General features: G+C 33.5%; 3 protein-coding genes across 3 annotated transcripts; 1 reads left to right on the top strand and 2 right to left on the bottom strand.

Annotated features, from left to right (window-relative positions):
- Positions 1–1,744: 1,744 nt before the first annotated feature.
- Positions 1,745–7,174, bottom strand: LOC132735770 (beta-1,4-galactosyltransferase 4-like). The gene is made up of 6 exons (XM_060722761.1): positions 6,629–7,174; positions 5,904–6,142; positions 5,409–5,596; positions 4,930–5,052; positions 3,979–4,077; positions 1,745–3,063 (listed from the first exon to the last, which is right to left on the bottom strand). The coding sequence occupies exons 1-6, from the start codon at positions 7,095–7,097 to the stop codon at positions 2,793–2,795; spliced, it is 1,389 nt and encodes a 462-aa protein (XP_060578744.1). The 5' UTR covers positions 7,098–7,174; the 3' UTR covers positions 1,745–2,792.
- A 3,224-nt stretch (positions 7,175–10,398) lies between these two features.
- LOC132735780 (uncharacterized) lies at positions 10,399–11,454 on the top strand. Its single transcript, XM_060722770.1, has one exon. It carries the CDS (start codon positions 10,399–10,401, stop codon positions 11,452–11,454), a length of 1,056 nt encoding a protein of 351 aa, XP_060578753.1.
- A 7,335-nt stretch (positions 11,455–18,789) lies between these two features.
- Positions 18,790–20,198, bottom strand: LOC132735776 (beta-1,3-galactosyltransferase 1-like). Its single transcript, XM_060722766.1, has one exon. It carries the CDS (start codon positions 19,958–19,960, stop codon positions 18,941–18,943), a length of 1,020 nt encoding a protein of 339 aa, XP_060578749.1. The 5' UTR covers positions 19,961–20,198; the 3' UTR covers positions 18,790–18,940.
- Between the last annotated feature and the right edge of the window lie 6,593 nt (positions 20,199–26,791).

The raw sequence follows: 26,791 nt of genomic DNA on the forward strand, positions 1-26,791 counted from the left end.
TATTTCTATGACAGTATATACCTCGAAGACTGTGTAGAGTAACTACACTGAACTTTAAGGTCATTGCAGTGGCTTTGTCTTGGCGCCATGTTCACTTTGTCTTCCAACTTATATTGCAGGGACATTTAGCGAGAGTTTTACAATCTGATTTTCCCCATCGCTAACTTCAAGACTTGTAAGAGGGACTTCAATCTGTTTCAGTTTCCAAAAAGTTACTTATTGTCTATAAAGCTGAGTCATTTTGTGCTTTTTTGCGTTCCGGCAATTTATACAGTTACAGTGATTTATTAATTTAAATGGCAGTAAAACACCACTTTTTAGTTCAACTGAGCTAGCTCAGGGTGAGCTTTTAAGATCGTTGAATGTCCGTCGTCCGTCGTCTGTCGTCCGTCCACACTTGTTCGTTAACACTCTAGCGGTCACCTTTTTGTCTCAATCATCATCAAATTTTGTCAAGTGCTTATCTATTTAATAGCTCGGATGAGTTCGAACATGGGTCATCTCGGATGAAACAGGAGCTAAAAAAAGAAAAACCTTGTTTACACTCTAGCGGTCACATTTTTTACGTCAATCATCATCAAACTTTGTCAGGATGCTTGTCTAGGTAAAAGCTCGGATAAGTTCGAACATGGGTCATCTCGAATGAAAAACTAGGTCACAGGAGCTAAAAATAGAAAAACCTTGTTTACACTCTAGCGGTCACCTTTTTGTCCCAATCATCATCAAACTTTGTCAGGATACTTATCTATTTAATAGCTCGGATGAGTTCGAACATGGGTCATCTCGGATGAAAAACTAAGTCACAGGAGCTAAAAATAGAAAAACCTTGTTTACATGTTTACACTCTAGCGGTCACATTTTTGACGCAATCATCATCAAACTTGGTCAGGATGCTTGTCTAGGTAATTGCTCGGATAGGTTCGAACATGGGTCATCTCGAATGAAAAACTAGGTCACAGGAGCTAAAAATAGGAAAACCTTGTTAACACTCTCGTGGTCACATTTGTGACTCAATTGTCATCAAACTTGGTCAGGATGCTTGTCTAGGTAATTGCTGGGATGATTCGAACATGGGTCATCTCGGATTAAAAACAAGGTCACATGAGCTAAAAATAGAAAAATCTTGTTAACACTCTAGTGGCTCCTGTTTTGATCTAAATATCCTGGAAATTGGTCTGAAAGTTTGTTTTGATGATTTCTAGGTCAAGTTCAAATATGGGTCACCTGGGGTCAAAAACTAGGTCACACCGCCCAAATATGGAAAAACCTTGTTAACACTCTAGTGGTCATTTTTTTTACTCAATTATCATCAAACTTGGTAAGGATGCTTGTCTAGGTAATTGCTCAGATGAGTTCGAACATTGGTCATCTGGGATGAAAAACTAGGTCACAGGAGCTAAAAATAGAAAAATCTTATTAACACTCTAGAGGCTACTGTTTTGATCCAAATATTCTGAAAATTGGTCTGAATTTTTGTTTTGCTGATTTCTAGGTCAAGTTCGAATATGGATCATCTGGGGTCAAAAACTAGGTCACATTGATCAAATATGGATAATCCATGTTAACACTCTATTGGTCACATTGTTGACTCACCTGTCATGAAACTTGGTCAGAATGCATGTCTAGGTAATTGTTCGGATGAGTTCGATGGGTCAGGTGAGCGATCTAGGGCCATCTTGGCCCTCTTGTTTCATTTTTTTACCTTTCGTACATTCTTTCACATTCAACCTATTTCCTTAAAGGGAGACACAGGCAAAATTGTCATTTCTTCGTTTTGATTTTTTTATTCATTATTCTGTAATTGCCCTCAAAAACAATATATTAGACAGTCAAAGGAACAAAACTTTTCTCTATATAAAGAATAAAATGGTGGTTTCCTAACTTGACCCGCGTGGGTCAGGTTAGAGCGCTAGGATTTCACAAAAGTTGTCAAAGGGAACTCTGGAAACATTAAAGAACACGTCAAATGAATGACTTAGACTTGTTTCAATCATACAATATCCATAATATCTGTTATTGTAACTTCAAGGGTTTGTTCAAGTCATGTGACTTGTTTTAAAATTATTTGGTGATTCTATTCGCGTCTTAATTTTGTTTAACCTACATTGTATATAGAGATATTTAGGCCTGAAACCCAAAATAGATAGAATTTAAACAGAAATTCGTGCTGAAACTTCAAGAAATGTCATTTTAGCGTGATTTGAGTACATAATATCATTTTAATATTTTGTCATTATTTTGCCTGAATATCCCTTTAAGGTGACAAGCATCTTAAACATTCTACAAACATTATTATAACATAATAAAATACATGTTTGCTCTTTCTATAGAAATGAAAATTATCCATTTCTGATGCATCGTGTGATTTTAAACTTCTTTATCTAGCCATCAATGTTATTATTATAAAATAAATAAACTAAAAGAAATAAATTTGTTAAAACTATTAGATACTTAAATGATTAAAATTTCAGATTAAGTCAACTTTTTTACATCAATTATTTGCTTACTCTGCTTAAAAAGGACACGCAAGGGAAACAATTATGAAAATAAGACACCTAGGAACTTTTTTTTTTCATTATCACTATTGTTTCTTTTTCTTTTCTTTTTTTTTGTATGCATGCGTCAACAGTTGAAAGTTTTACAGACACAGCATAAGGTAATGTCAACAAACACTAAAGCAAAATAACGATAATATAATGATGACTAGGGTTGATTATACATATGTATTGCTGAGTGCATATGTATAAATGAAGTTCTGTCAAAGTAAATGTAAAACTTTCCAAAGCTTTGCATCACGATTTTGAAACAATATAGCACAAAAGACTAACTATCACTAATGGAAGTACAAGTTGACGTAAAAAAGCACTGTTGTTCTGAACTTCTTTTACGCAGTCTTTATAGAATTGAAACAAGTAACTATCAGATCTCAGTTGTTGCACTTTGTTTACACGCACTAGCATCCACGTATACAGTGGTCTAAGTTCGAGCTTCACAAGGTCATATTTTAAGTTCACAAGTCCGTCCTTATCCATTCGTTCTTTTACTGATTTCAACAAACACCGCCTGCAAAGAATATAAAAATATAATATATCAGATGTCCCTAGATGTGTGTACATCAAGGCGTGAGTTAAGTGATTTTGCAAATTTTACAAGAATAAAATAAATAAACAATAGATCAATAGCTGTATTATTCATACCTTAATTTTGTATTTTATATCGTAAACACCACCAAGCTGGAAGCAGTGCGCTGGTGGTTAATGTACCAGCCTCCCAACCTACGGGTCAACGGTTCAAACCCTATTTGAATCACTTTTGTTCCCTGACATGAACACTCTACCAGTTTATTTCTTTAAAGTAGAACTGGGAGTGATTCGGATAATCTGCAAAATGTCTTCATAATTATTGTACTGTAAACAGAACATTACAGGAGGTTACTTCTGCAGTAACATGTTCAGAGGGGAACTTACTACTGCAGTAACATGTTGAGAAGGAATGTTACTATTGCAGTAACATGTTAAGAGGGGAGGTTACTATTGCAGTAACATGTTGAAAGGGGAGGTTACTACTGCAGTAACATGTTGAATAGGGGAGGTTACTGCGGCAGTAACATGTTGAGACTACCACGGACCTTACTCAAACAAACCATACACTAAGAATAAGTCCTATTCGATCATGTTATCACTAAGCAATGGTTGTCTCTATATTCAGTACTTTAAGATATAAATGTATTTGATTTTGCATTTAAAGATGACATATTGAGATATTTTCTTCATGTAATCAATGGTTTCAACATGTGAAAAGCATAGTTTTATCATACATAGTCATTCATTACACGCACGTGTACCTAAAACTACTGGTGTATACTTTACAGTCTTCTGCACTAGTCAATTTTTCAGAAAGAAACCGGTAAAGAATCCATCCGGTTGAAGAAGCACATGAGAAAGAGGAAAAACAAACAAATGAACTATTCAAAATTACCTAAATGGGTTTCTGTCATGGTCTTTAACATGACCAATCATTGTGTACCTGGCAATATCCCCCGAGGGTCGTGAAATATTGTATTTGCTTGTTCTCACTCTGAAATGTGTCAGGAAATTCATTAAAAGTGGAAAAAGTGACAAAATTCAGTCCTCAAAATAAACATAAATCAAAATATAGACATATTATATTAATACTTTTATGGTTATTGACGAGTTGATATCAGTTTTTATTATTTATCAAATCATAATCAACGTTGATCGTTCATGTTCGGAATCGTCCGTAAATCAAGTGAGTCGAATTTATAATTCAAACCAAAATAGTAATGACGCACAAACAAGAGAAAAGATGACAGCCTGAGGAATAGACTTAGAAAAAAAAGGGAACTATATAAGAAATACAAAATGCAAACAAACAAACAAGAGTGTCTCTTCATTCGGAAAGAATGAACGTTTTAAAGTTCAGAAAGGGCTAAAAAAGAAGACTGAAAATGCACTTTGATCGACAGGTTTGTGGGAAACAATGCTAACTAATTACATGAATTTACGCCAGCACGCTGTTGTTGCATATTTTTGAAAATGCGCGATTTTCGAATCAGACATATACTTTCAAAAAAAAAACAAAAAACAAAAAACAATAGCTCTCAAGAAACTTTTTTTCAATCTCCCGCCTTTGTGCTTCTGCAGACGTTAATAATGTAAGAAAAGAGAGGCATAAACCCTCTTATATATGACTGAGAGCACATGATACATGTATAATGCACGGATATGTGTACATGTATAATAATAAGATGTATTATTTACATAAGGTATGAAAACGGGAAACAGTCACACAAAAAAGACCATGTAGTGTTCAAAAGGAGTAGAAGTTGTATCAAAGGGCGATTAAGTAATAAGCAGACGATAGAAACAATCGTTACAAGCAGACGTTTATTTAGCAGACGACACAAACCTTTCACTGAGATCATCATCTTCTCCGCCCCAACCAAAGAACATGTTAGACATGCCATTTACTTTAAGAAACTGCTCCGTTCGTACAGCGCTTACTCCACCAAACTGTTTTACTGTCGGTAATCTAAAAATAAAAATATCATTAAAATATTTTATGAACTCAAAGAAATTATGCATCTATCGTTACTCAATCATAAATTTCGGCTCTGCAAAACGTGTTTTTGTACTTTTAAAAAAGTATTCTTTTGTACCAGTCTAAGCTTACAATTTACATTTGTTTGTCTATGAGACAGCCAAGGAATTAAAAAAAAGTCTCAAGATAATGATGGAAGGTAAAAGACATACGCAGACGAAGTTTCTAATACAGTATACTGTATATTTTGTATTAGATATACTTGCGCGACTTTTTAATCTGAAACTTTTTCTTTTTTTTGATATATTAAAAATTAGTCACATATACATTGTAGATTATCTACGCACGTGTAGTTGAGCGTATCCACGGCAACAGAGAGATGTTGTGGGTTGTCTGCGCAAGAATACGGAATTCTATCATCTTCCGGCAAAAGATCGACATCGTGAAACACAAAACATGTATAACTGTGAAGTTTCATCGCTTCTACAAATCCAATGTTCATAAGTATCGCTCGATTAAATGTTATATTTTTGTCCTGAAAGTAAAACAGAACAAAAGCATTCTTAAATCAAATAAAGTATTTGTGTTAATATTTTATTTGTAAATAGGTTAGAATTATGCAAATACTAGATAAGATTCTGAAATCTGAAAATTACGTGTAAAAACAAAATGACAAAAATTTGAAACTGATCGAGCATGCGCATTTAAAACACATTTCCGGTGTGTGATGTCATAACTTGTTTTTAAAATATTTGGTATATAAGAATCACATTATTAAGTTTAATTAAACATTTTAAGTATAATTCATTTTCTAAAACATAAGTGACTGATATGGTACTGACCAATTCAATAACATAAATTCCATACTCGAGCTTCTGTCGTTGTAAAAAGGGGTGCATATGGCGTAGGAATATTTTAAGATGTTCTTCTCTATCACGGAATGGTATAATAATTGCGACTCTCTCTTTAGATTTACAACTTGGTGGCTGATATATGCCTCCTTTTGATAATTCATTTTTGAGCCAATCAGTGTCTTCTTTAATGTGGTTCTTTTCTGGTGTAAGTGTTAATCTGATTCGGCCTTGCAAAAAAGAAAAGTTTAAATAAACAACGATGACGTATGCATTCTGTAATAACTGCAAACTAATCTATAATATATTAAACTCTTTTGCCATTCCGAAATAATGGAAAATAAGAAAACACAATGAAATTTATAAAGCTCAAAGTCAATTCATATTGTTCTCTGTCCAAAAAAAGAATTGTTCATGAGTGGCCTAAAGTTTTCAAAACACAGACAGACTGCTAATTTTATTAATACCTACCTTGCCACAGAAATAAATATATATACCCAACCCTGGACGTATATTATTTTGTAAATATTTAAATAATCAAATCAAACAATATGTTTCAAATAAAATAAAGAAAACATGTGTCAGCAATGTGTTTGTATAGCAGAAATAGTACAAGTGATCTCGCACCTGATTCGGTGGCCTGTTACATTCAACAAAAGGACAATTCCTTTAAATATACAATATGTCAGTGTTCAAATAATGAAAACATTTTTTACCTGGTTGTTTACTGATACTACGAGAACAAATAGGCTTTCGAACTGTTGTTCCATTAAATGTCATCGTAATGTTTTTCCGGGTATTATATCTTTTGGACGTCACAGTCTGATTATTGTCCATTTGAGTCACGTTTCCCTTGTTCGTCAATGAAGAGCCTTTTCGCACAATAGTTTCCTTTCGTGGCAATATAGATTCTTTCACATTAGACTCAGTTTGGTTTCTCATTCTCGTGTGCGTCAGAACTTTTGCATCTAGTACAGACTTATTTTTCATGATGATTTCTATCTCATCACCAGAAGTATTAGATCTCATCAACATTGTTATTTTATCTATTGAAGAGTTCGTTTGAATCATAGCAATCATCAAATTTTTCCTATAAAGTTTGTTTACAATGTATGTTTGTAATATAAACATAAACACAATAAATACAACCAATATTTGTATCCATCTTACAATCGCGTCCTTCATTTTGTATTTATATGCAGTTATTTTTAGAGTCCACAGTAGTAGAAATTCGATTTAAATGCCCATTAGAGAACAGGACGAACCTATTTGTTTGACTTGTCCAAACTTATATTAATAAAAGTGTCACCGGACCGTAAAATGATATTTAACAATGAAAGCCCGCAAGGCAGACCTAACAATAAAAGAATTAAAAAAAGATATTTGTTTAGTCCAGTGCTAATCCCTTTACAGATAATGTTTAAACAGGCCTTAATGTATATATTTAAATTTATAATATGTTTTAACCCTTGTATTTTATATAGTGTGGAAAAGTCATTAGTTGTTTCAAGCCGACTTTTTCAAAAATAAATGTGCGGTCCCAGCCTTATACTGTTGACTTAAAACACACAAGTCAATGTCATTATTTTCACAAATAACGTTAATGTGGGCAAGTCAATGTCATTATTTTCACAAATAGCGTTAACATGGGCAAGTCAATGTCATTATTATCACAAATAGCGTTAATGTGGGCAAGTCAATGTCATTATTTTCACAAATAGCGTTAATGTGGGCAAGTCAATGTCATTATTTTCACAAATAGCGTTAACATGGGCAAGTCAATGTCATTATTATCACAAATAGCGTTAATGTGGGCAAGTCAATGTCATTATTTTCACAAATAGCGTTTATGTGGGTAAGTCAATGTCATTATTTTCACAAATAGCGTTAATATGGGCAAAGTCAATGTCATTATTTCACAAAATAGCGTTTATGTGGGCAAGTCAATGTCATTATTTTCACAAATACGTTAATGTGGGCAAAAGTTAATGTCATTATTTTCACAAATAACGTTAATGTGGGCAAGTCAATGTCATTATTTTCACAAATAGCGTTAATGTGGGCAAGTCAATGTCATTGTTTTCACAAATAGCGTTTATATGGGCAAGTCAATGTCATTATTTTCACAAATAACGTTAATTTTGGCAAGTCAATGTCATGATTATCACAAATAGCGTTTATATGGGCAAGTCAATGTCATTATTTTCACAACTAGCGTTTTTATAAGCAAGTCAATGTCATTTTTGTCACTATTATCGTTCGCGCAGGCATGTCAATGTCTTTTTGTCCCAGCTAGTGTCCGATTCCTTTATGTAAATGTGTGATGCATTACAAGACAAGCGTATGCACATATTAAGATTTGAATCTTGTATTAACATAGGTAAATACATTACACATCATTTGGACATTACATATTACTTGGATCTTACATTCCACTACGGACGTCGGGTGAATATTCAAACAGATGTACTAAAATTTGAGTTTAAAGAAAACAAACTGAAGGGACCTTCGGATTTCTGTTTGACAATGTTAAGTTGTTTGACTACAGAGCAAAGCAAACGAAACAAAATAGACTGTTATAACCATTGTATGATTACTTTTCTAAAGTATTGTTTTAATTAATCGACTACTTTTGGTGGAGGGATATCATAGTAAATATGCCTACACATTTTAATATTGAAATTCAGGAAAGAGATTTATACTATGCTTCTGTTTACATGACATAAACCAGGACTATTTGGATATGGGTTTCAACAGATTTCAATTTATTCTTGCAAACGCAATACGCTGGATTTTAAAGACCGTATAGACCCGATCAGAACAAGTTCTTTTGTTTGTAAGTGAATAAGCAACTTAATATAAAGTATTGAACACGTAATTCCTGATATATAAAGTAAACATAAATGAAAACATTATATAATATATAAGTATTTTAACAAAGTCATTTAATGTTTTAAAGCATAAATGAAAACATTATAATAATGTTATAGTGTAAAACAAATCCATATGATAACCAATTGCAAACGGACGCTTTTTTTCTAAGAGAGTATTAAACTTTTAATTAAAGAACAAAATACTTCAGGTCACTTTCATTTAAAATTGTTTTGTTGTTGTTTTTCGAGTTGTTTTGTTTTGTTGTTGTCGTTGTTGTTTATTTATTTATTTATTTATTTATTTATTTGTTTATTTTTATTCATTTATTTATTTATTTATTTGCTTGCTTTTTTTGTCTTTTTCGTTTTGCCTCCCCATTTTTGCAAGACCATTTAAGACAGTTGTAACGGTAAATGTTCATTATGCAAATCTTTAAAAAAAATAATTGTTACATCTTATGACGATGTGGGAATGCGATCTTACACGAAATGTCTGGATATATATGGACAGAAACAAAAGTTTTGACCCTATTTCTTTTTTATCTTCGATTTACTTCACTGTTTAGCTCTTTATGAAACAAAATTGGCAATAGTATCTGCAAGGACCTCGAACACAACAGAATGCACAGAACGGATACGATTGTTCGGTTTAATCTTTACTAAAAATATGTAAATACGAGTAAATAGTAAACTCGAAGTTGTTGACTATGTTTATTCCAATATATCGAGTGAAAGTCCATCTAAATTAAGTAAATTTATAGATATAAAAGTAAACATTACATTATTCATACTTATCATTATGGTTGCAAAACCCGAGAAAGTACAAAATATTTACCCCGATTTTATTTCTAGTAGTACATATTGAGTATTTTAAATTGATTATGATATTCAGACATAATTATTTTCAACCATAATTTTAACTAAATACACTTTATTTTCCTTTGGATGTCAAATATATACAATATCAAAGAATACACTCTCTGTAAATCTTTGTAGTAGAACCACTTACAATCCGTTATTATGAATAATAGCCAAGATGCACTTATGTTAAAGTTTTTGTAATACCTCAAATATTTGAAAAGTCTATTGACATATGGCTTTGAAACTTTCACACTTCTTCACCATCATGACACCAACCTGTAGACAGGAGGAGGTAACTGACAGAATTATGCCCCTTTTTCGACTTAGAATTGACCTTAAAGTTTTTGTAACACCTTTCTGTAATTCCGTGCTGCATTATTTTCGTTATTTACTCTAAAAAGCTTATTATATTTTGCTTTTGGAACAAGTTAATGAAAATGCAGCTTCAGTTATTTTTCAATCAAAAATAATCAGTAAATATGAATTTATGATTTTATATGAAGATAAAGTCGCGTTATTTTGATGATGGGGGTCGATGACGATACTAGTCATATTCCTTACAACTTTTGTCTGTGCCTGTTTTTTTCCGAACGGTTGGTTTGTTGGTTGGTCATCCAGTTCAGTTTCTTGCTAGCAGCCGATTTAAATGGCAAACTTGTTGATAAAATCCCTCCCAAAACTCCTTTTACATATTTTCCGAAGTTTTTCTGTCATCTTGTTTCAATGTATATTTTCAGGTTCCAAATGTTGTCATGCTACGTTATAGTCTGCCACCAAGTGCCTCTAAGCTACGTCATAGTCTGCCACCAAGTGCCTCTAAGCTACGTCATAGTCTGCCACCAAGTGCCTCTAAGCTACGTCATAGTCTGCCACCAAGTGCCTCTAAGCTACGTCATAGTCTGCCACCAAGTGCCTCTAAGCTACGTCATAGCCTGCCACCAAGTGCCTCTAAGCTACGTCATAGTCTGCCACCAAGTGCCTCTAAGCTACGTCATAGCCTGCCACCAAGTGCCTCTAAGCTACGTCATAGTCTGCCACCAAGTGCCTCTAAGCTACGTCATAGTCTGCCACCAAGTGCCTCAAAGCTACGTTATAGTCTGCCACCAAGTGCCTCTAAGCTACGTCATTGTCTGCCACCAAGTGCCTCTAAGCTACGTCATAGTCTGCCACCAAGTGCCTCTAAGCTACGTCATAGTCTGCCATCAAGTGCCTCTAAGCTACGTCATAGTCTGCCACCAAGTGCCTTTAAGCTACGTCATAGTCTGCCACCAAGTGCCTCTAAGCTACGTCATAGCCTGCCATCAAGTGCCTCTAAGCTACGTCATAGCCTGCCACCAAGTGCCTCTAAGCTACGTCATAGTCTGCCACCAAGTGCCTCTAAGCTACGTCATAGCCTGCCACCAAGTGCCTCTAAGCTACGTCATAGCCTGCCACCAAGTGCCTCTAAGCTACGTCATAGTCTGCCACCAAGTGCCTCTAAGCTACGTCATAGCCTGCCACCAAGTGCCTCTAAGCTACGTCATAGTCTGCCACCAAGTGCCTCTAAGCTACGTTATAGTCTGCCACCAAGTGCCTCTAAGCTACGTCATAGTCTGCCACCAAGTGCCTCTAAGCTACGTCATAGTCTGCCACCAAGTGCCTCTAAGCTACGTCATAGCCTGCCACCAAGTGCCTCTAAGCTACGTCATAGTCTGCCACCAAGTGCCTCTAAGCTACGTCATAGTCTGCCACCAAGTGCCTCTAAGCTACGTCATAGTCTGCCACCAAGTGCCTCTAACCAAAGATGCGTCACGCTGCATCTTGAATAATTCGTCAGCATCTGTTTCAACCCAACGGACAACTCTTAGAATACGAACAAGTGTTACAAGTTTGTTACAGAAAGCAAGAATCAGAAATTGCATATAGGACAAGCCGCTGATGCATAAGCTTTAATCAGATAAATGATTAATATCGTACATAAGAAATATTTTGTTAGTTTAATTACATGTATTTATTTATTTGTGTGCTGAATTCAAATGGTGTAGTTTCTCGTTAGTCGCATATATAGGTGATGAAGTCTTTGAGCTCAAAAAACATTCATCAAATATATAATGTGCAATATCAAAAGCTTATCTTTCATCGTGTCATTTACATAAAATGTGTTGTGCAGTTAAGCCTCGGATTCCTATTAGTTGTACATGTCTTGTGTTCTACATTTTATATCTCATAACTGTTAGTTACCTACCTTCCTTAAAAATGCCAAATACATGTTTAGCTATTAACTATTATCGTTAATAGTTTGAGCATCTTGGCGGAACTATTTGGTTTCTATGCAGTTTAGCTAGAAATGCGTCTTTTCATCCTTCATTGGCACAACTTACACTACTACAATATGCCTTGTAACACCGCACTTTGGGGTTCGACCCCAAAGTACGTAACGTACTTTGGGGTTCAACCCCAAAGTGCGTTACGCACTTTGGTGTTAAAGTTTGACCCCAAAGTGCGTTACACAGGTACATATGCATTATTTAACATCAGGCAAACGACCGCACATTGGGGTCAATATGAATGCATTTTAGTGATATTTTAGAATAATATCTTATAGTTAATGCCAAGTGTAAACTAAATAAGTATTCACAATAGCAGACGATAGGTTATTTAAATTTGTTATATCAAAATGTTGCAATTTGCAATTCAATATAATGACGAGATTTTCAATTATTATTATTTCTCTCATAGGATAGTGACCTTAAATTATAGATATTTTTGATGTGTATTGTGTGTAACAATACATTAGATAACATATTTTATTATATAATCTATAAATAGCTTTGAAATGCCTTTCCCTGATTGGCTAACAAGCAACTTTTTGTAAAAAATAACAGGTCAATATCAGAGTATATTCACTGTTTTTTTTCCTAAAAATAGATTTTCAGATTATATTCACCGGTTTTTCTTCTAAAAATAGATTTTCTGGAAATCCCTAAAAGACGCGAGACTTTGACGTGATGTCACGCCAAGTTTGTTGTTATTGTTCTGGAAAAAAACATTGAGTGGGGTGTACATAAGAGTCAAATTAGTCTATTTTAGTTATCATTTTACATTTTTAAGAACAATAGGGATAAGCATGCAAATGGAAAATGACCAAATTATGGAAACAGTAGACAAGCTGAAAAATAATGTGATAAGCCATATAAAAGCTATTTATAAATTATATAATAAAACAGATATGGACTTTTTAGCTGTTGAATATGATGTGATATGTACTGAAAAATTAATATTGACCTCGGCTATCACCTCGGTCAATATTAATTTTTTCAGTACATATCACATCATATTCAACAGCTAAAAAGTCCATATTTGTATAATATTTAAGGCTTACCCATGAACTAGCGTCATGTGTTGACAATTGTCACACATATTTCCATCTTATTAAAAACCAGTTCCTTATACGATAGGATCTGTTGATATCGATTTTCTTGGTATATTATTAAAGGGAGGTAACGTTTTTTTCAATGTTGAATGCTGTAAACTGAAAAAAATAATTCAAGCTGTGTCAATCTGCCACAACTTGGGGCAAAATGAAACATTTAAGATGGATTCCAAGATAGATGCCATATTGAAAGAATACATTATACTCAACAAAATCATAAGTGTATATTTAGATGAAATACATGTCAGATTATGGCAGAAATTATTTTCAAAACACGTATATAGTAATTTTCGAAAAGTAAGAAAGTCATCTCGTCTCATTCAAAATGGCAGCAGTTTTGGTTGCACATAAAACTCATACCTTTTGCAAAACCTGAAATGTTACCTAAATAACCTGCAAGATTTTGTATTTTCTGATCGCAAGATCAGTAAATACATAGCTAACATCCACGGTCTAACACAAATTTTCCTAACAGACCTAACAACGCAAAGTAGTTCTCACTCAGAACTGCTTAAAAACCAGCAATTTAAAATAAAGAATAATTTTTAATGTATGCATTTAACGAATTACAGTGCATTAAAAGTTTAGAGTAGTCAATAGAAATATGAGGTTACAATCACAAATTTCGCGGATGAATATCTTTTTTACCCAATGAAAAATGTTCGGCTATTTCCGTAAAGCTTAATCAATGAAAATGCTATTTTTAGCTATGTCGATTACCGAATACTCCAGAGCGTAGTACACAAATAAATCTGACTGTCGAGTAGTGGAATATATACATGTCGTACTGTTTTGGCGAGAAGATTTTCGCTAAATTATTTACATCAGTGTTAAACAACAGGTTTATAGTGAAGAAATACCTCGAAATTAGTAAGGATTACAAACACGGAATGGAAATTCCCAATTTAGAATTACAATCTATTTGTTATTATTCAAGCTACATATGTATTACTTCACCGTGGTGCAGAGGTAGCGCGCTCGTTTAGGTTCAAAACCTAGTCGAGGCAACTTTTTTTTTTTGAAGTGTCTTTTTTAAGGAAGTAGCCACGATATGCAAGGATAAAGTATGGCTGTCATAAAAAATGAAAATGATTTTTGATGCAACTCTAGTCATGCAAAATTCCATATGTATCAATCTCAAACTGTTATAGACGCAGTCGCTGCGTAAGATTAATTATAGTATATAAAAATAAACTTATATAGGAAAATACATACAGATAGTCAGTATGATTTAGATTGCAAAGATCAGAAAATACCACAGAGGTTGCAGCCCTTTGATTATTGATTCCGAGTATAAACTGTCTCTTGGCTGTAAATTTATGTTACATTAAATTCTACTCCTATCAGTTTTTTTAGTCTCAGGACGGCATCCAAACTGGCCACAAATTAAAAATAAGTCGTTGCGGACATATACAAGTATATATAAGAAAAAAAGTTTACTTATAGCTGCAGTTACTTCATAAAATAACATGATTGGTTACGTAAAAATTATTAGGGTTTACAAAATTCAAACCAAAATTTACTGTAATGCATCAACTGATAGTTATCACGGTCTTTTTTCTAAAGTTTTAATGAATTTTCGACATTGTATATCTTTTCATTAGCGATATCATGTGGCACAAATATTTAGGAATATCTAAAATTGTGAAAAGGGCTCAACTTTGTTATTATAAATTGTATTTCTAACTTACCTGTAAAAAGTCATTTACAGAAGATGAAATGTACTGAGATGATATCAATTGCATTTCATAAAATCCACGTCAAAGTGAAAATTGGTTTCAATATGGCACCAAAAGTTATCAAGTAAATGGCTGACAGAACAGGATTTTTTTAAACATCTTTTATTTCTAAGAGTACATGTACAATTTAAGAACAATTATGATGGCCGGTAGTGTCCTTGACACTTACTCGCCAGTTTAAAATACCAAAATGTTCCTTGCTGTTTCCAACAACTGTTTTAAAATATGAAGTGGCGGCATTGCCGAGTGGTTAAAGCGTCGGACTAGTAGTCTAATGATCGCTAGCCGTAAGGGTTCAAACCCCGTCAGGGGCAAGTCGTTGTTTCCTTGAGCAAGAAACTTTACACTCATTGCTCAGTACTGGTTGGTTCCAGGAACGGATTCGAAAGTGTGTTTATAAGCTTATAGCTTCCTACACAATCGAACTAAAATAAATGCTGTATGAACCAAAATATGTAGGTTTATACATTCACCGCGACATTTTGTACGATTTTGACAGAAACCTCGCGAGTTTTTAAGTTGCCGCAACATTTTATGATAAAGCTAATTATCGCTGGCTTAAAATGGCCACAACCGGCCACCATATATATTATATGTGTTAAACTTGTTTTCTTTTCTTTTTTGATATTACAAGTGGTTAAATTAATAAAACATTAGGTATCAAACGCATCTTTTTCAATTACTGCTAAATCAGAATTTAAATGGCAATTAGGAAAATTGCACAGTGATGTATATGGGTATCGATAGTCATCTTGAACTCCACCTCAAATATTTCAATAAGTCAGTACTCGGTATTTAAGCAGAACTCAGATGGCAACTTAAGAAATCTGGAACCCATAGTGCGTTGATATGTAGCATATTAACGCACATTGAGGTCAGTTTCTCGATTTTGACCCCAAAGTGCGCTGTGAAGTTTACCGCATTTTGGGGTCGGACCCCAAAGTGCGTTTGACCCCAAAGTGCGGTGTTACAATGCCATTTCAAATTCAATTGAGTCACGTTCTTGCTCCACAGTCTAATGATGGTATATTTGTCAACCATAACATGGTATTGATTAATTTTGAAGTGTAAAATGAATTTCAAATTCAATAAAATTAACCAGCATGTTCGGATATATCCAGTGATTAATTTATTCAAGGATTTTGTTTATTTTAACTTCAACACGCTCGCCACGGATATACGTTTTCCTCTTTGCAGTAGGTTATTAGGTTGTTCGTAGGCGGGGCTTATATTCTAATAGGTCGAATCTGTGATCAGTTTTATGGTTATACTGATGTTTTTGCTACCTCAAATATTTCAATATAAGTCAGTACTCGGTATTTAAGCAGAACTCAGATGGCAACTTAAGAAATCTGGAACCCATATGTGCGTTGATATGTAGCATATTAACGCACTTTGGGGTCAATTTCTCGATTTTGACCCCAAAGTGCGTTTGACCCCAAAGTGCGCTGTGAAGTTTACCGCATTTTGGGGTAGGACCCCAAAGTGCGTTTGACCCCAAATTGCGGTGTTACAATGCCATTTCGAATTCAGTTGAGCCACGTCCTTGCTCCACAGTCTAATAATGATATATGTGTCAACCATAACACGGTATTGATTAATTTTGAATTGTAAAATAAATTTCAAATTCAATAAAATTAACCAGCATGTTCGGATATATCCAGTGATTAATTTATTCAAGGATTTTGTTTATTTTAACTTCAACATGCTCGCCACGGATATACGTTTTCCTCTTTGCAGTAGGTTATTAGGTTGTTCGTAGGCGGGGCTTATATTCTAATAGGTCGAATCTGTGATCAGTTTTATGGTTATACTGATGTTTTTGCCCCAGAGCATGCTTCTTGTGTGATATATATCCAAAATATGTGTATTCTTAACTGTTCTTACGAATTAAATATTAATCTTCTTCATATTAACTTGGGCAAATTTACAATCCAATTAAATGCATTAGTTTTTCTCGTAAACACATAACAGTGTTGTCTTTCTGATTTACTAGTAGTTGTGTGTGTGTGTGGGGGGGGGGGGTATGTAGCACAGTACAGTAACTTCAGGAACGAACGGGTTAATGAGTACAGCAATAATGGCATACATGTTACATATACGAGTACATGTACTTGATACTGGCTTTACGTTTGTACATAACATTATCAAGTGGTTAACGGGTCCAAGATAGTAAATAATCCTTTATGTCCTTATACCATTTTGAGGTTGTAATTATTTCATAGTAAAATAATTCATTTTCTGTTTTCACCAATTTTCTTACTGTTTATCTCTAAATTTGCTTATGGTCTTATTGGAAAAGGCAATCATCAGTTTCGGGGAACTTTGTCCAGCTGTAATATTATTTATATTATACAGCTAATATTGGCGTAATATATTGAATGCTAATAAAACAAAGGTTTTGACATAGATAGTTTTGACGTCGAAAGGTGCCAGCAGTCTAATGTGTCTATTTTTTCAGACAATGAAATTACAATTAAAATTGCAATTAATTATGGAAAATACAGCGTTTATTGCATCATTAAAACATGTACAGAAGTAACGGTTAAATAAAACTAAATGGAAAACAGCATTTTTGCGATTCCACGAAATGCTTTCGAACAGCCTTTCAGTGATTTTATTGTCAGGAGATGTAGGTTATATTGGGTTAAGTCAGTTAGAGACACGCACGCTCAAAACAGTCGCCCACCCCTTCATCAATGCTCTTCTTCCTGATGCAGGACAGCTCTATAAATATGGACTAACACCTCCGTGGCCGAGTGGTTAAGGTCGCTGACTTGAGATCACAGGTCCCTCACTGCTGTAGGTTCGATCCTCACTCGGGTAGAAATCTTTCATGTGAGGAAGCCATCCAGCTGGCTTACGGAAGGTCGGTGGTTCTACCCAGGTACCCGCTCGTGCCTGAAATAATGCCCGGAGGGGCACCTGGGGTCTTCCAAACTCGACGAAAAAATCTCGGCGGGACGCTCTAGGCTGGCCCGACTTGAGTGTACGGTCGCCCATATGGGCATTCCGGCGGCGACCTTAAATAAACGCATGGGTGCTATAAAGGACAGTAGAAACACCATTTTTCTTTGGAAGATTTGATTTGGCCGTAGTTGTAAAAGCTTTTCTTTTTTACCAGATATTGTCTGGTGAAATAGAACGTTGTATTTATGAATTAATTGAAAACTTGGATCGTTATAACCATTGAATAGTGACACAGAAAATATAATCTTGGATTAAGACGGATTGTGCCATGCGGTTAGGACATAATAAGTGATTAATTAAAAACATTTTAATCTTAATCTGTCTAAATCCTTGACAATTTAGTACATCCTAAATTTGTGCCTGACAACAACATTTTATCATAATATTTATTTATAATGATAACTGTCTTATATAAATATTGTAATATTAAGTTCGCCTGACAATTTTAGATAATGTCAGGCATCTACAAGTCACCATACACCAGTACAGTTACTTAAGTTACTTATTTAGTTAAAACTTAAAACCAATAAGGTCTCACAACATGATATTGAAAATGTCACATGTTTGATTTGTTTAAACCCTTGCATAGACCACTCCTGTTTGAAGACCATCTCTGAATATTATGACATACATAGAAAATCTGACACCATAGACAAAATATGTATGTGTTTATATTTTTTATGAATTCAAGTGTAAATTTACCGATCTGATAAAAAAATATAAAATTAACTGTATTGTATGTGTTGTTTTTTTTTTTTTTTTTATTATTATTTTAAAAGCAATTTGCATAGTATCTATTGCTAATGTTGGAATATTTCGTATTAATATCAGTATATCTGTCAGTAAAGTGGCATCATGCCAATCTAAAGGTATATAGTGTCAAGTAAGTTATTGTTTCAATTTGATTTGATGATTTTCTTCGCATAATCGGTAAATAACTCACGAGACGCCCCGATCAATGTTTTTATATATCCATCGTAATTTACCTGTAAAATTCAATTTATCAAAAAAGAGCGAGACAGTATTTTTGCATTTGAGGCAGATTTTTATTTCATCCCTAACATTTTCCAATATTAACTTTTGGTTAAACACAATCAATTAATACAGTCAATATTTTGAAATTTATAGTAAATTCCGCTGGACTTGATTATGAAAACAAAAACGGGCATAAACTCACTTAACATAGTATTTTAGAATAGTAAGCCATGTTCTTTCCATTTGAATAGCGCTATTTGCCACGATAACAAACTTTTCACAGTCACTTTTTTGTTTATGTAAACAGTTAATGCCGATATCATTATAAAGAGTCATTCCTATTGAATCTGTTCTATAACGGAGCCCTGGTATATTATGCATAACATAGCCAAATAATAACACATCATCATAAGGAAAGAATGGAGTTCTCATGGCAGACTTATATAATGATGGTATTATATCATTTGTCATACTAACAAACTTGCCTTCGCAATATCTTTCATAGTATAGTTCGCCTTTGAAGTGTTTTGGACTGACATACCACCTCTTGGTGATATTCCTCTGGATTACAGCTTGCATTAGCATTTCACAGTAAACGTTTATAGACTTCAATTCTCCGTCCAGCTTTTTAAAGTAGAGAAACATATTTATAACAAAATCGTCGTCAACTTTCATTATCATTTTAGCGTTTCGACAACGTTCAGTTATCCACTTAAAACCCATGACACCTTTGTGTGTAAGGTTCAAATAAGTATCAATAAAGTCACCTTGTAAGATGTCCCTAAAAGCTTCAGCTTCTTCTTCTATACCTTCTTGAACTACTGGGTTAGCGGTCATCCCTAAAAGGAATAAAACTCTGACGGTGCCCAAATGAGAATAATATTTGTTATTGGTCCACGTTCTTCTGATAGCTAGTCTTCTATCAAAGTGTTCAGTCCCCGAATTTACTACAACAAGAACACTTAAATCTTTAACTGATGAACATAAATCTGGATTCTCAATCAAGTACGTCACGTTATATGGATATCTTGGGTTTGTCCAGTCAATCAATTTATCCAAATTTGGCTGCATTTGCACGGTATAATTTCCATACTTTTCCGGTCCAAATATCACCGGTTGCTTGACCTGATAAACGACTGATCTGATATATATCAAACAAATAGTCACAGATACAAAAATGTAGCCACTTAACTTCCGATTTACTCGAATATGCATCATTGTGACTCAAGAATTAGATCTATCAGTAATAAAGGATAATTGCACTACCGTCATCCAAACCTGTTCATATAATCCAAAATATTTTTTGCACAAAATAAGTTAGTCAATTCAGAACGGTGGCATATTTTATTTACTTATTTAATCGAAGATACACAAAACCGATTTTTCTGTATAAGTACCTACACTAATTCAATTGTAGTCAAATTAAATCAACATTTAAAAAGGTCCTAAAGTATGATTATCACCTGGGGTGGTATTAAAACATGTTTGAAATACATTCTTACAATATAGAATGTCATTATATCATAATCTGCATTGTGCAAATTAATCTCCATGCCGAATCAAGTTTAAACTAGGTCCGTTAAGTACATGCATGTAGTTACAGTTGAGATTTGTCGAGCACTGTCAGATAAAATATCAGTACTTATTTTATTTTTAAGTTTAAGTGATGTGATATAATTATTATATTTTTGAAGCACACGTTTTTTTTATCAGAGTCTTAAAGACGGTTAATAGACTAAACAGTAAAATTCGCCGTTTTGGGGGATTAAACCGACTATTGAACTCTACTGTAGTTGTTTTAATCTATTTCATTTTGGGGCCCTAAACTATAAACTAAAGGGCAAACAGATTCAGTTTCGGTATTTTGTCTTGAAGATTAAATTAAACATAATCCTTTCTCAAACCTTAGACCTGGCATGCTATATTTAAATATCATGTTATTTCAATATGTTCAGAGAATAAAAATGTAAGAAAATAATACATAGACAATTATTTAACTCATATTACACTACAAATACTTATTAGTATTTAATGATAAAAAGTGTTATTCTCTTTTGCCATGATTGCTATTGTTACAATTTTTTTTCGATTATTCAAGAAAATTATTTAATTGTAATTCGAATTTGTATGATATGTGTGTTATAATAGCCATTATATCAGTCTAATGATAAATAACTATGTATATATATTATATATTTATATATTTAGATCAATGCTTTTGTAATGTTTATATGATACCTTGATCTATTGTATTTCTGTTAAGATGAGGAGCGTTTGATCAAGTCTACTAGTATTTGTTCTCATCTGTTTTTATACAAATCGTTTGCATTGTACTTGTGTTTAGACTTTATTCAACAGTGTTTCCCTTTTATTTCACACTTATTTAAACCTTTATACAAAAAGCTACTATTTTGTTTGAAATGTTTGGGAACATTTGTCGAGTAAATTAACATTTACATTGGACGGTAGTACAACATATCTGAGTAAACACAAACATAAAATCTTATTGACATACGAGGGTTGTCCCAAAAGTCCGTGACAAATTTAATAGACGGTTCATTTTAAACGCTAAAACAGATAATAATTCACACATATAACCGTTAAGTTTATTATTTAACATTACAACAAATCATTTACAAAATATTTACTCTAGTTACTAAGAAATTTTCAGTATTAACGACATTGGTTTGAGTTGCCGACGGTCATCAAATAATTTGCATTTTGTTATGAATGGGCTAAACTTAATAACGTATATTTCAAATATCTGATGGTGTGTCTGCACAATGTCACGTTGACTTCCTCTGCTGCTATGTTTAAAACATCTCAGAGAAAATTTAAGTTAAATAACTTTAAAAACGAACAAGTTAAGGACTCAACAGACGGTAGGATTTTGAAGTACAACACCAATTAAAACTATAATCAAAGTCCGTCTTTGTGAATATTCTTGCTTCGTCATCAAGGCGGGGAAGTTTCATTGGACAGAATATAAATTCTGGAAGGAGCATGTCATTAATTGTTTTGTCAAGCGTGTACGTGTCCGTGATAATGGTTTACATTACATGTATATTATGACAATTGTAATCTAAATTAATCGTAAATCTCCTTTGCGTCGGACTAGTAATCTCGTGATTGCTAGCCGCATCCGTCAGGGGCAAGTCGTTGTTTCCTTGAGCAAGAAACTTTACACTGATTGCTCAGTACTGGTTGGTTCCAGGAACGGACTCGAAAGTGTGTCTATAAGCTTATAGCTTCCTACACAATCGAACTAAAATAAATTCTGTATAAACCAAATCTCCTTTGTTGCAATCATTTTTGCGAAAATTTTACGCTGAAAGCACAAATGGAAACTTCGTACAAAATAACACTGGTCTAGAGACTTGTACACATCTGTTTGCAAGCAAATGTAAGTATGAAAACATTTCAAAACACATATATACTTTAAGATATTTTACTTCAGGGAATTAAATTCTCCTTGCATATGATGCTTGCTTTGTAAATGATTTTCTGGTGGGCAGCTGAAGTATACTGTATGTTGAAAAGTCGCCGTAGGTTTATTCATACAGACACTTTAGCTTTGTAAACTTTTTTGAACATCTTTCATTGAGGAATGAAACATGAAGGTAAGGTGGCGATATATCTCAGAGATAATGTTAACATTACACATATATTATAATATAAACAAGTTATAAAGATTAAAGAATGATGCTATCATATATAGATATGTTTATTATCTTGTTTGTTATGCCTGTTATCAATCAATAAAATTGATACATATAACCCAAAGCATTGATGATATCTGCAGCTGACAGTGGTTTTTCTTGTTACACAAAGTATAATTATCTAGAAATATTGCAAGTATGATAAACTATTTTATGGAAATCTCAAAAACTATACAGTAACGTCTTTTCAACATTCTTATGTTTGTTTCTGGAGATAACAGTTAATGAAACCATAATGAAACGTTTGCTAGCAACATTTTCAATTGCTTCTCTTAAATGAGTAAATAGCGAGGACTTGGTATACGCACTACCTGATTTGTCGGACACGTCAAATCTATACTAGTAACGTTCTGTAATATTCTTTTATTGAAACAAACAAACATTCTACCAATTTCATTGTACAGACAGAGTAATACTAGTACATGGTTTTCTATTCTTTCAATTTTGTTTGGGAACCGATAAGGGAATTAAAAGTTAACCGGTATATGACATGACACATATGTGACACTGATGTGGTGCAATTAACGGTTAAAAAGGATCAACATAAGTAAAACAGTACGTTTTAAGATATACTGGGTTCTATAAGCGTGTCATAAACAATGTTTTTAAGCCTATAGAGTTAGTAAAAAGTAATGTTCAGATATATAAAAGACAGATTAGGATCACGTACAGTATCATGATTTTTTAACAAGTATTCAAGATAAAAGAACGATAACATCATACATATATGTTTATTATCCTACTTGTTTCCCAGTTATCAATAAATAAAAAGATACAATCAAACTAAAATATGATATCTTTCGCAGCTTTCGCAGCTGACACGTTATTTTGTTTGGAAATTTTAAACGTATTTTGACATGACACTGCACGCTTGTTACGTCGAATGTCATTAAACAATCAAAATGTACATAATAATTATCTATATTTTAAGATATTTATGCTGTTTTCTTTAAATATGTCTAGAAAATAGAAGCGGTTTTAAACAAGATAAAACATTACTTTTATGACATAAAACATGTATATGCATGTACATACAAAGTATTAAACCCTATAAGTTGTTTAATCTTCTTTGGTTTAGAGACTATTGTTGCTTTATATCATATTAACATATTTTGTTAATAATTCTTATATTAATTTACATCCCGATAACGAGAAAAAATGCCATTTTATTTAAATTTAGTTACATACATCACTCTAATAAGTTTTACTTTCACTTTTAAACAAACAATAACTTGAACATATTGAAAACAGCATACAACAGGCGATACCCTCCAACATTGAAAATTGGAATACATTCGTACTTTATCATGTCCAAGTCATAAAATGTAATAATTCGTGCCATGCTAAATATTCAATAAAGATTATAGAGAGACAATAAAATAGGTGTATATCTTTGATATTTATGAAATATGGTTACAGCTGTTTTTCAGTAATTCTTTATCAAATCTGCTTTAATAATACATTTTATAGCAGCCAGCTGTAATTTATGCGTGCGTACTGTGTATACGTTTGTGCGTGCTTTCCTGTGTGCGTGCTATGTAAATGTGTGCGCGGGCTTGCCTGAGTGCGTGTTGCGTAAATGTGTGCGCGTGCTTGTTTGCCTGAATGCGTGCTGTGTAAATGTGTGCGCGTGCTTTCCTGAGTGAGGGCTATGTAAATATGTGCGCGTGCTTGCTTGAGTGCGTTCTGTGTAATCGTCTGCGCATCCTTACCTGCATGCGTGCTCTGTAAACGCGTGCACGTGATTGCCTGCGTGCGTTTGCATACAAAGTACGTTTTTTACAACGCTCTATAGATAAATACGGTTAAACTTCGTTTGCTCGAACTCGGATCGCTCGAATACCTCCCTTCGCTCGAACTTATCGCCCAGTCCCGGCACAATTCCTGTATAATATATATTGTTCTACCTCGGATCGCTCGAACACCGATCGCTCGAACTCTCGAACCTGATCTCTGGTCCCTTCGGCAGATATATAGTGAAAATCACACCTTTTCGGTCGAACACAAAAATACAAGTCGACATGTCCTAAATAAATGACAGTCGGCGACACATGTTTTTAACACCTCGTGATTATGACAAAGGCAATTAAGGTTAATTGATACAAAATAAGAGGTGTTGTAACCGATTTGTTTGTTACAATAATATTGTTTATTTGCCGTTTATGGTAACGATAAAAAGAAAATAACTTGTGAAATAAGTGAAATATGCAAAAGTCAATAAAGAATGACGTTTATCCGGACGGCTTTAATTACAACCGTAGTTCATGTAACGTGAATTGTAATAGTGTTATGTATTTATCGAATGATACTTGTATGTGTGTTTATTTAAGTAAATGACTACAAATAAATGCTGCTGTAGAACTTTTTCTTAAATATTTTATTAATTTATTTTTTAAAATTAAAAAGTCCCATTATAAACATATAAATATATTTTGAAGTTTGGTTTGATTGCCCAATCGAACTCAACCAATTACAAGATGCATGAATATAGATTAACACAACATACCGTTAATACTTAATTGAAAACACTGGGATAATAATTCTGAATATGACATATTCGACGAACAAATGTACTAACAAACAATTATATTTACGTATTTATCATCCGACCAATGTATGCTATAAACCTTAAGACATATGATCAGCGTAATAATAGTTCGACCTCGGTTGGCTCGAACTACCGATCTCTCGAACAAATTTGCACAGGCCCTCCGAGTTCGAGCGAACGAAATACACTTTGTATTTTATCTTCAGCCAAAGAATGAGCTCAGAAACTTCTATCATGATGTCATATTACACTTCTATCGTTAGTGCGAAAATGTATATTTAACTTCAAGATGCATATCGTTGCGTGATAGTTTATATTGTCTTACAAATACTCATGCAATTTCAAGGTGGCCAACTTCATAAGGTTCACCAAAATGTGCAAAGGTCAATATGTTGGTTTCCGGTTAACCATATGATGGTTAAACTACCGTTTGAGAACGACATTTTCGGGAAATTGCAGATAAATTTTACAATTTTGAGTCACATTTGTTAAATATGAACTATTTTTGTATGAAAAATGAATTGCGAACACTAATATTAAATAGACTAACTGAGCAATATAGTTTCTTGAATACCATGTTCTCCAAGAATTCAAAGTCTTGTCTACTTTGGAATGTTGCAAGGCAAAATCATAAACTTATATACATGTGTAGGCAACTTATGAAAATAGTTTCACGTCAAGTGTCTAGAAAATACACTACGGAATGCTCCAACTGCAAAAGAGTATGTGAAAACATTGTTGAACACCTAGTGTGCTTTTGTCCAAATAAGGATTCTGAGAGAGCTAAATTGTGGAATTGTTTAATTGATAAGTGGGGATATGAAGGTTATCAATCTTTTATTGATATGTCGCCCTCGGATCAATGTGATAAACTTATACAAGTATCCGTGTTGTGCTCAATGAACGGGTTTATCAACCATGCACTTGCCTTTAGACTATGCTTACTTGTTTAATGTAGCATCTGTACTAAAGCCAATAAACCGTCTGTTTATGTTACATATATATAAATGCCAATATACATGGATGCTCTTCTTCAATTTGGCAATTTTTATTGTACATGTGTTTGTTGATGAATTGAAACACATCTTCTTTGTTCTAGTACTTTCGTTTCGAAACTAGACTTAAGATTATGTTCTGTTCTGTAATGAATTTTGATTCGGTTGTATAATGTAGAATATATGCTTTCGATTTAACTTTCGCTAATATATTCATTTATACTATCGACGTATTCATGAAACTCTTGTAATTTATATGTTCTATAATCTTTGAAGTGTACCATGTTTATGCATGTTACTCAATTTACAAATGTTACCATATGTATTTGATTATATGTACTATAACCTGTTTGTTACATATTTTATGCTCATCAGAATTGGTGGATTAAAAGATATATATTATACCCTTGTATAGTTCTTTTAAAGTTACCCATTCATGCATTGATGTGGTCTTTTTTAAGAAATATTTTTGTCGTGGGTAAACTTTAGGTGTGTCAAACATACAACATGAGGATAAAGAAAATGTCTGAAAATAAGCTCAAAAGCCTATACAACCACACAATGTTGATGTAAAACAACACACAAACCCTTTAGGACAATAATCAACAAAAGAAGATAATTATGGCCAAAATTCACATTGTGATCCATATGTGGATATGTGTTCCATATCCAAACATTGATATATGCTATAATACTGAATCTCTTCTTTGCATTGGTTAACAAGTATTATAAAAAGAACAAACAAATGAAAGCTTGACATGTTTAAAAGTTAACATTTGTACTAATA

Source organism: Ruditapes philippinarum, unplaced genomic scaffold (assembly GCF_026571515.1).
Source record: "Ruditapes philippinarum isolate M1 unplaced genomic scaffold, ASM2657151v2 ctg3056_1_1_1_1, whole genome shotgun sequence".
NCBI lineage: Eukaryota > Metazoa > Mollusca > Bivalvia > Venerida > Veneridae > Ruditapes > Ruditapes philippinarum.

Coding starts and splice junctions, on each gene's coding strand:
- LOC132735770 (XM_060722761.1), bottom strand. CDS start 7,097: ATGAAGGACGCGATTGTAAGATGGATACAAATATTGGTTGTATTTATT. Junction 4,078..4,929: donor GATGATGATCTCAGTGAAAG/GTTTGTGTCGTC, acceptor GACACATTTCAG/AGTGAGAACAAGCAAATACA. Junction 3,064..3,978: donor CATGACAGAAACCCATTTAG/GTAATTTTGAAT, acceptor TATTCTTTGCAG/GCGGTGTTTGTTGAAATCAG.
- LOC132735776 (XM_060722766.1), bottom strand. CDS start 19,960: ATGATGCATATTCGAGTAAATCGGAAGTTAAGTGGCTACATTTTTGTA.
- LOC132735780 (XM_060722770.1), top strand. CDS start 10,399: ATGCTACGTTATAGTCTGCCACCAAGTGCCTCTAAGCTACGTCATAGT.